The sequence below is a fragment of the Cryptomeria japonica genome, chromosome 11, assembly GCF_030272615.1.
Source record: "Cryptomeria japonica chromosome 11, Sugi_1.0, whole genome shotgun sequence".
In the NCBI taxonomy this organism is placed as follows: domain Eukaryota; kingdom Viridiplantae; phylum Streptophyta; class Pinopsida; order Cupressales; family Cupressaceae; genus Cryptomeria; species Cryptomeria japonica.
This window is the reverse complement of record NC_081415.1, coordinates 701,102,091-701,113,440: the sequence shown is the minus strand read 5'-3', so window position 1 is coordinate 701,113,440 and position 11,350 is coordinate 701,102,091. Positions and strand designations below refer to the sequence as shown.

Below are 11,350 nucleotides of genomic sequence, written 5' to 3'. Positions count from 1 at the left end.
GGTATATCAGCAAAGAATGTATCGAAGTTATAATCACAAGGTCAAACCATGAGTCTTTCAAGTTGGGGAACTAGTACTAAAGGAAAATCCACGCAACCAGGCAGATCGAAAAAAGAAAGGAAAGTTTGAACCAAACTGGTTAGGTTCATTTGTGTCACAATAGTATTTGGATTAGGAGCATATCAACTATCAACACAAGATGAAGATCAACTTGATGAACCCATCAATAAAAAAAAAGTGAAAAAGCTAAAAAAAAAATTTTAAAAAAAAAAGTAGAAAAAAAACAAAAAAAAAAAGAAGCAAAAAAGCAAAAAATTCAAACAAAAAAATTCAAATATGAGAAAAAGTGCAATAAAAACATACAGTGAAAACCTGGTAAACAGGCGCTATCTGTTTGCTAGCTCTTCCATCTGTTAGTTCATGCATCTTTCTGCTTGCATTCATTTTCCATCAGCATTGTCCATATCCATCATGAAGCCTTTGTACATATCCAGGCATCCCAGCTAATCTCTTGCCATGGTTTGGATCATTGGGTATATCATACTGAATTTGTTTCTAGGCTTGGGACAAAATCCTACACCTAGCTGGAGACAAACTTTTTGATCATTTTGAGCTTAATCAAACAGGTAGAACAACAGTTAGACAACTCTTATCACGCGAAAACTAAGACACATCCAATGTTGAACACGAGATCAAATTATCAACCATCAAACTATCACAAAGTCAGTCTAAACACATAGATGATATCTTTTGGATAATGATTTTAACATGATTGTTCAACTTTTCACTATCATGATTTTTGAGTGACTCCAAGATATCTTTGACTAGAGAAACAAGGAAGGAACATGATATTTTTCTTGTCTGTTGTCTAAAAATTAATCATTAATACATGCAAATTTGTCTCGGGACATGATCATCAGAGTATCATCGAAGATATTTCTGATTTGCGTATTAAAATGGTTAATACTTCTTGTACGCAAGCAACACTCAGGTCATCTTGGTTCAATTATACCTCGATGCTTGTGCTAACTTTCCATATCAAAAGTCAGGAAAGCAATGCTTAGGTCATCATGCTTTAATTATACCATCGATGTTTGCACTCACTTCCCACATTTCAAAATCTTAATGATGACAAAAATGCAATAACCCAGTGACTGGTCCGATCATAGCTTTGCATTTCATTTGCATTTAAGCTTGCATTTCATTTTTGAATGGGATCCTGAATGCTCATTTTATCCAAGGTTAAATCTATCACAGGAATCATCAAGGTATCATCACAAGTATATATGCAATCAAACTAATGACTCATATCTCTCCACATATTGTTGACCCAACAAAAATCTTATGCTATCCCTACCAATAGAACCAACATCAGCTTATCTGAATCTTTCTGCAACTTGATATCAACAAACTATTAGTTCTTTATCTAATCAACCTTATCAATTCGATCAATAAATCAAATTTAATCAATTCTATCTTTGTCTTATACAGGATGTATCTTTCTTAAAACCAGACGTTCTGATGAAGCCTTATATATGATATATTGTTCCTGAAACCAAACGCTTTGATCATCTTTGTCTTATACAGGAGATGTCATTTGTGAAACCAGACTGAATCTTGATCTTATCAATCTAATCAATCAAGTTTTATCAATAATCAAAAACCACATCATCGTGATCATAAAAATCGCATTTTCATCAACTACAGTTGCAGAAATCAAATCATTTCTAATCGGGATATCAATTTCACAAAAAATTGCAAAACTCCATAGGTCAATTATCTCAATTGATCTCCTGAGGGAGCATCATTGTATCAGAATTTATCAATCAATAGTTGGGGCATCCTATTAAACCAATATCATCATAAAAATGCAATTATTCTTTGAATCAATGCGTCATCAAACCTCACTTCAAAGAGGGGCAAAATGTATACACCTAAAAATGGTCTGAAGATAATTAATTGAATAAGCAACTATTTAATTAACCTCCCTCCCCAATTTAATTTAATTCATTAAACAATTTGATTAAATTCTTCCACTCATCTACTTATTCATAAATCTAAGGATTTATTTAATAGGTTCATTTCAATAGTCCTCTTTGATTAATTAATTCAAATTAATTAATCTCTCCCCATTTAAAATCATTTCTTCTAATCTCCTAATTAATTAAAACAAATCAATTTATGAGTTGTTGAGAATTAATTAGTCTTTTCCTATTATTTGAATGTTTAAATTCAAATTATCCACATGCCTCCTAACTTGTAACCACTTCTAAACCTATCCCATTTCATCTAACCCTGGTTTTAATTAAACCTACCTTATCTTGCACATCCTAACCTCTTATTGTGTGGATACTCTCCCCTTGAGACACATGGCATTCTTAGGCCACATGTCCCCTCTCTTCAAAGCCTGTTGACACTTGTCACCATAGAGATGACAAATGTTCCCTTTCATCCAACCTCTTTTCCAACCTCCTCCAATTTCACCATTGATATCTTCAAACTCAATCTTGATCGTTGATTCCTGCCACCTCACCCCTGGCCTTCGAAATCTTATAAATAGACCCCATTTTGGAGCAATAATCATCCCATCTCATTTGCATTTTATGCATTGTTACTATAGGCATAATATCTCTTAGCATATCATTTGAGCATTGTTATTATAGGAAATTGCATTCTTATATCTAGCTTAATTTGATCATTTTCTAGCTCAATTGCATCATTATCATTTCAAATCCTCCATCTAGGTGTAGTCAAGTCACTGGAATTTGCTTATCCAGATCTGAGAGAAAATCCACACTCGCATCTCTTAGGAGGCGATAGATCACTTTGCTATGGTTTTATCTTTCTTTGTTTTAAATTTTCTAACCATGCTTGTAATGAGCTATTGAGTGTTTTGTGTTGCAGGTGTAGGTATCACACTTCACAAGCATGACAAAACTCATCAGAAGTAAATTCACCACCTCTATCAGATCTCATACACTTCACCTTCAGACCAATCTCTATCTCAACTATAGCTTTGAAATCTTAAACTTTTCCAAGGCTTTAGACTTCTCCCTTAAAAAAGTAACCCACATCATCCTTGAATAATCATCAATTAACAAAATGAAATACCTGTCACCCTACAAGCTTCTCACTCTAGAAGGACCACACAAATTAGTATGCAGAAGATCCAATATCCCATTAGAAGTTTACTGTTTGATTTTGAAAGAAACTCTTGTTTTCTTCCCTAACTGACATTCCTTACATACCAGATTAGAAGGCTTTGCAATCTTAGGTAGATCTCTCATTGCTTGAGTAGAACTTGTCTTAACCATGCAATCAAAATTTACATGACACATTCTTCTATGCCATAACCAACTTTCATCAATCTGGGCAATCAAACAACTTTTACCACCAACATTCAAGTGAAAGATATTACCTTTAGTCTTTGTACCTGATGCAATATCAATTCCGAAGCTACTCAAGATCTTACATTTCCCATTCTTTAATTGTAAATAATATCCTTTATCAACCATTTGTCCAACACTCAAAAGATTATGCTTTAGACCTTAAACATACAAGACATCATCAATGTTATGCTTACCATCAAGAGAAATAGAACCTCTACCATGGATTATACCAGCTTTGTCATCTCTAAACCTTATTATACCACCACCATATTTTTCCATACTCAGAAAATTACTCTTATCACCTTTCATATGATGAGAGTGCTGGTAATTGGATGATGTTTGTACTTATTTATGACTATCATTGATGGACACACACTTATTTGTTGTATGAGTTATTCTCAACTGGTAGTATGTGATACATTGTTCAAACCGGTATTATATGCCAATGTATGCATAGTCTTTGTTTGTAGAAGACTATTGGTATTTGCAGAAGGAGCTTACCGGTCAAAGCATGACCAAGGACCTCAAGCGGTATGAGGACCCCAAGCGGCAGCCAATCTTTTTAAGATCGAAACACTATGTTCCAATTTACCAGTCTTTGTTTGTAAACCGGTAATTAGTATACTATGTTTTGTTAACCGACAAACTTGTAAAGTGTGATGAGTTATCATCCACCGACACTAATGCGGTGATTCTATGTCGTGTTGCAATTGTGTCTAGATGCATTGTACCTAGGAAATTGTAATCTAATCTCATTGGACCAACATGAAATCAGATTCCTATATGAGGACATCAGGTCTAGGGTTTTGTGAGTAAGAAGATTAGGTCTTTGCAAAAAGTATCTTGTGACAGAGATTGAATGTGCGAAGGACATAAGAGTGAAGTAATGCTACAATGCATTAACAGAGAGCAATCAAGGATCTAACTAGGAATTTTGTGCTACTTTGTAGATCACTTACTTGCTGATTACTAATCTCTTCGACAAGTCAAAAACCCTTAACTGGGTAGGCTAAGTTAAGCCTATTCTAAATCCTCTAACAAGGTGGTTCATAGTTGTGGACCTAAAATTCTTTAACAGGGTAGTCTTTAATAGGACTTATCTCCTTTAATAGAGATCAAGATTCCTAACAGGATCTGTTCTGGTGAAGAACATTGTAAGACCTTAACCGGTCTAACCTTAACAGATCTAGTTGCTATTCTGCAGATAGTAGACTTGTGAGTTTTACTCACCATGGTTTTTTCCCATTTGGGTTTCCACATCAAAATATCTTGTGTTATGGTGATTGTGTTATTGTGGGTGAATGCTTTATTTGCTATTTGGCTTGTTTGTGTATTAACCGATTTTTGTATTTAAAGGGCTATACCGGTCTACAGTAAAATTGCTGAAGTGTTTGGTAAACTTATTGGATATACTAATTCACTCCCCCCCCTCTTAGTATTCATCAGAGAGCAACCAGTGTCAATAACCCATTCATCTTTCTATTCAAATTTACTAGCTAATGTGTTCTCTTCAATAATGCAACTAGTAGAATCAAAATTCACAAGATCATCTTTCTTGATAGCAATGAACACTCATTCATCTCTTGAATTTCCCCCCTCAGACTCATCATTTGTCACACCTTCATCAGCAACAAAATAAAACTTATTATGCTATTTAGGCTTATAAGGATTTAATGGATTCTTAGGAATTCTCTCTTTCCAAAAACCTTGAGGCAAAATGTCTTATCTTATTGTATGAAAAACATTTAATAGGCAACTTACCTTCATACTTATCAGCACCTTTAGGCAATCTTCTGGCAATCAAGTCTTCAAGCTCTTCAAGCTATCTCTTCTTCTTAAAGCTCTCTCATCTCTTTCTCATATCTAGATACCCTTTTAGAACTTTCTCTCGGATCTTATTTTTGCTTCCCAGATATAGTAGCTTTGAATGCAAATTCAGATTTAGGAGGGGCTTCACCAAACTTTCTCAACACAAAAGTAGCAAGCTTTCCAGTCAGCATGTCTCTAGTCACATTTGTCACAGTCTAGATCTCTTCAATAGCAGCAACCTTATGGCTGTAACTGGGAGACAAGGATCTTAACACCTTAGCCACAATCCTAGATTCTTCTAACACTCCACCAGCACATCTGATATTCAACACAATCTCATTCACTTTCTGCATAAAGGAGGTAATGTTCTCATATTCGCCTACCTTCAGCATTTCATGCTTTGCCTTCATGCTTTGCCTTCAAGCTTTGCAACTCAGCAACTTTCACATGACTATCCCCTTCATACAAAGTCTCTAGCTTCTTCCAAATCTCATGAGCAATCTATAAATCCATCACATTAGTCATATCAAAATAAGATAATGCACTCAACAATGCTTCCTTAGCTCTAATATTGAATTCAACTTCCTTAATCTCATCCAGAGTTGTGGGACCATAGTGAGGGGAATTATACACATTCTTAGTAATCTTCCTATAGTCTTCACTAATGCATCTCAAATGACATTCCATCCAGTTCTTCTAAAGAGTGTAATTCATTCCATCAAACCTCGGACTATCCTTATTTAAAGAAAAGGTTTCCATCTAAGATCTCCTCAAGCAGTCAAGCTTCTTCCAGAGGATCTAGCTCTTATACCAATTGTTGGCAACAGTGCAAGAAACTAAGAGGGGGGTTAAATCAGTTTGCACTCAAACTCTACACAACTGGAACACAAATTCAGATCTGATAATAAACAGTGAAAGCATAAAACAACACCACATCAATAACACACATAACATCAAAATTTTTGATGTGGAAAACCTAGTTAAGGGAAAAACCACAGTGGGAACCTACCCACAAGGAGATAATACCCTATTAGGTGTAAGTGAAATATTACAATTGGTAATGCACATGCATTCAGGAACACTACCTAGAGCTCACTGCTCAAATCACAAAACAAGAAGGGCTACAACTCTTAAGAAGGTTCACTGCCTTACAAAAATATTTGGATTACATCCGTAGGATCATGAACTGATGAAATAGCATCTTCTCATGCCAAGTTACAGTTCCGATTAAGCACATACACTCAAACTCTTCTCTTTCACACTTTTGCACACTCTTTGCACTTCTTCTCTACTACTAAAAGATCAAGTCAATGTTCGCACATGCTAACACTCAAATAGATATTACATGTATTTATACAATTTATCAACCTATATTTGAAGGTCAGCTCAACCCTTAACACAAATTATAAAATAATAACCTCACACGCTACAACAACATATGTGGACCAAAACAATGTCAACTAAGACATACTCTAGACCAAAATCAATTTCTCAAACACGCAACACCAATAAGAATTACACCTTGAACATCAGCAACACGCTACAATCATCATGAATGTCACATAACACGAAGAACACCAGCGAATCAAGAAAATGATCAATATCGCACACAACGATCAAAGCAGACTAACAAAATGGATAGAACATGATCTAAAAACATCCACAAACAATGTATAGACTTTAGAATTATTAAACTTAGTTGATTTTATATATTTATGATAGTTTAGGTTCATGAAAAAGAATTAGAGTTTGGATAGGCTAAAGTTCCTAAGAAAGAATTACAAATAGATTTAATTTTTTTATTAGTAATTTAAGATTAAATAAGATCTTAGAAAAGCTTGATTAGGATTGAATGATTTCTTTTAATGTCTTCATATAGATTATTCTTTTAGATTGGATAGGTAGATGGGGGTTTATTTTTTTTCATTGATGACTTGGATTAGGATGAGGGGATGGAAATTGGCTAAGATAACATAGGATTTTGGATTAGGAATAAGATTCTTATGCAGATGATTGATTGAGATGGATAATTTTGGATTAGGATGAGGAGATGGGAGTTGTTCAAGATTATCTAGGATTTTGGATTAGGTTTGACTTTCCTTATCTATTACTTAGGGTTTTGGGGGTTAGCATTTATGATTAGGTATATGATCATGATATAGGTGATTTATTCATATAGATAAGTTTTTTTTATGATGACGGGATGGGAGTTGGTCAAGATTACCTAGGATTTTGGATTAGGCTTGATTTTCCTTAGACTAACTAGATCTTTTAGGTTAGTACTTGTGATTAGTTTAGTATTATGACATGGATGATTGATTGAGATGAACAAATTTGGATTATGATGAAGGGATGAGAATTGGTCAAGATTGCCTAGGATTTTAGATTAGGCTTGATTTGTATTCTATTACCAAAGGTTTTTGGGTTAGGGTTTATGATTAGGTATAGGATTATGATGTAGATAATTTATTGAGGTATATAACCTTTGTTTATGATGAGGGGATGGGAGTTGGTCAAGATTACCTAGGATTTTGGATTGGACTTGATTTGCCTTGGAATACCTAAGGCTTTTAGGTTAGGATTTTTCAATTACTTTTAGGATTATGTTGTAGGCAATTGATTGAGATAGACAAATTTGGATTATGATGAGGGGGCAGAAATTGGGTGAGATCACCTAAGATTTTGGATTAATACTTAGGATTTTGGATTAGCCTTGATTTGCCACTGATTATCTAGGGTTTTGGATGAAGATTTAGATTTTGATTAAGGGATTGATATTAAGATGATTGAGAAAGATTTTTGAAAGAATTAAAGGAATAGATTTATTTATTTAATTTTTGAAAGATATGAATGTAAGAACATATTTCTTTAATTAAGATGGATTATAGAAAGAAAGGGGATAAATAATAGATTAAATAAATGAATGATTGAGAAAGGTAATTCAATTATTAATTAAGTGTATACGCTTGATGTTAATATTATAATAAGTGTTTCCAAGTATATCATTACAATAAAGCTGCTTTAAATTGTGCGATTTAATGCTCAACTCAGCAAGGAGCCCACATTGATGTATGTGATACAGAATGTTATTCGTTTCAGATTGTTACGCTTTAAACTTAAAAGAAAGAATTTCTCTTGCGAGATGTTTTGTGAATCGAAGGCCCAGCCAAAGCCAAAGTATGCAATATTTAGAAACTCGTACACCCACGCTTTATTCGCACCAAGAGAAGTAATTTCACGGGTATAAGAACCTCCATTGGAGGTACCAACTGAGCAACCCAAGCTTTAGTTCATTCTAAAGGTCATAAAAATGACGTTGAGATGGATTCAACCACTGAAACTGGCGGGAGTGATTGAAGATGTTCTCGATATCTTCAATCCAACGGTAAAAATGAGCATCGTTTATAACACAAACGGCCATGTCAAGAACGGCTTCGAATTCATGCCATCTGCTGTCACATCTCCGCCCAAAGTTGAACTTATGGAGGCCGATATTCGCAAACTTTACACTTTGGTAATATGGCATTCATTTCATTCAATATTTATTCATGTCATAGGAGATATAATCATAAGAGTTCAATCGTGTTTTGTTTGCAGGTAATGACAGATCCAGATGCCCCTAATCCTAGCGATCCTACTGGACGCGAATATCTTCAATGGTATTGTATTAGAGTTATGGATTGGAACAATTTCTTCATTAAATGCTAATTTCCAAAGTACCCACCTCATATATGTAAACTTTATCTTGTGCAGGATAATGGCGGATATGCCTGGAACAAAATCCAATTCTTTTGGTGATTATCTGAACTTTATCTCGTACCCAACTTGTTTACAATGAGGAATTTCAATTGAAGATTTCAATTTCATGCAGGTCGACAAGTGGTGAGTTATGAGAGCCCGAGGCCAATGATTGGAATTCATCGATATGTATTCGTTTTGTTTGAGCAAAAGAGGGGAGGAAGAACAGAAGCTCCTCCTTCGCGTTACCATTTCAACACAAGAGATTTTGCAGAGAGTAATGGATTGGGATTGCCAGTTGCTGCGATCTACTTCAATGCCCAACGAGAGACTGCAGCGCGAAGGCGTTAAATCTACAAAACCCTAATTACTTAGATAGACTGTTTTATGTAACATAACCTTCCATCTGTCTCCTTCTCCCTTTATTTAACTGCCCAGTATATGTATATGGATCAATAACAGCTTTCCTTTTGGCTTCTACCAGTTTTGGTGTTGTGAAACAAGGAATGGGATTCCTCCTGGTTTTTAACATATGCATATTGAGATGACCCAAGACGTGCAGTATAAAAAAATCATATGAAAGAAAAAAGTCAGCCTCTAAAACTTATAGACTCTCTATGATTACTATAATTTTCATACATAAGGTCTTCACATATTTCATTTGTTCAAGCATAATGGACAACTATACAATTATACATCTTGTGTCATGTTTCACATATGCACTTTACAAAAGTGCTCAATAGAAAATGACTTCCAACCTTAACCACTAAAAATGTACTTGTTTTCATAGATTCAAACTCACATAAATACAAATATGGTATTGGCAAAACCATGAGAATACAAAACCACTAACTCAAAAATTTAAATGTGTCTTATGTCCCACAAATTAAATATCTAATTAATGCCCCATATATCTTTACTATTTATTCAAATAAATGTGTGATGTGGATAAACACATCTCCAAAGATGTGCCATAATTAAATTTGTTTTTCATATTTTATAAAAAAAATTATGCAAAGTGCACAACACCCTTTTTTCCTAACAAAAAAGGGTAGATAGTATGGGAGCATGTCTCAAAACCAATGGAATGGGTTGAGCCTGGGAAACAAGACAAATAAAGACAAATCAAAAAGAGTATATTTCGATTGATTAAAAAAAGAAGAAAAAGAATGAGTGACATGTTTACCATCATACATACTCTTCTCCTTGAGAAACATATTTCTATAAAAGGAATCATTGAGGCACTTTTCTTCATCCTTAATCTATTGACTTTTTAAAAAGGAAAAAAGGCCCCAAACTAAGAAACAAACAAAAGAATTGAAACAAGAAAAACTCTCAACATTGTCCTAAGAAACAAAAATGAGAGGGCTAATTATTCCCTCCATCTTTGAAGGATCTATTCTATTTTTTATTATTTAATTTTTATTATTTTACTTCTATGGATTTTTTTTACTTATTTTGCATTGTTTTATTATTTTATTTCTCTTTCAATCTTTAGATTCTCCCTCAAAAGGCTTTGTTATCTTACCTCCCTTTGCATTTATTTTCAACAAACTTTAATGAATTCCTATTTCAAAAGGTTTTGGAGGCTTTTGAAATTAATCATCTTGACTAATTACAAACCTACAATCAAACCTTATGCCTCTACTTCACTATTAAACCCATTAGGAAGCTTTATGGAAGCTTTATAACTAAAGTTGATAGCACATGTCCAAATGAATATTGAAATAATCAGCTACTAATATGCTTTGATTGCCTCTTAAGGCACCATCAAAATTTAATTTGACCATTGGAGATTTGGGAGGTAGCCAAGACACTTTGCTTCTATCAATTGATTTTTGAGAATCAAAACAACAAGAAGTAATAATTTAGTTTATTTTTTACCAAATCCTCTAAACCCCAATCCAAAATTAAATTCAAACAAGGAAATTTCTAAAGAGAACCTTCCATTACCCTCCATTATCAAAGTCTCCTCGAACACTTTCAATAAACCCTAAAGAAATACAAGAGAATTTATTGGGTAATTTTGACAAAATAAAATTTAAATGATAGAATTAGTTTCAAAATTAAAGGGATCCATATCAAACCCCTATCATGAATCTATTGCTTCATCATTAGAATCAATGATAAAGAAAATTGACTCTGTGAGATAAGGAGTTAGGTAAACATATCATAACATCAATAAGCCAACCAAAAAGCACAAAATCTCATGAAATATCACCCTAAAAGAATCAATGAAAGAATGAAAATGAAATGTTTAAGAGAAATGCAAACCAGCGTGGAAATTCCTTCCATTGTTTTTATTTCTCCTTCAAATGGATGTAGCTCTCACCTACAAACGCAAGTGTATTGAAAGCAATTGATGGCAAAATAATAGGAAAGTGAATTGGATAGTGTAAGGATACTCAAAATGT

At 33.9% G+C, this 11,350-nt stretch overlaps 1 protein-coding gene across 1 annotated transcript; it reads left to right on the top strand.

Moving 5' to 3' along the window:
* The first annotated feature begins 8,508 nt into the window (after nucleotides 1–8,508).
* LOC131067137 (CEN-like protein 1) lies at nucleotides 8,509–9,324 on the top strand. The gene is made up of 4 exons (XM_058002068.2): nucleotides 8,509–8,712; nucleotides 8,796–8,857; nucleotides 8,952–8,992; nucleotides 9,070–9,324. Exons 1-4 carry the CDS (start codon nucleotides 8,509–8,511, stop codon nucleotides 9,285–9,287), a joined length of 525 nt encoding a protein of 174 aa, XP_057858051.1. The 3' UTR covers nucleotides 9,288–9,324.
* The last annotated feature ends 2,026 nt before the right edge of the window (nucleotides 9,325–11,350 follow it).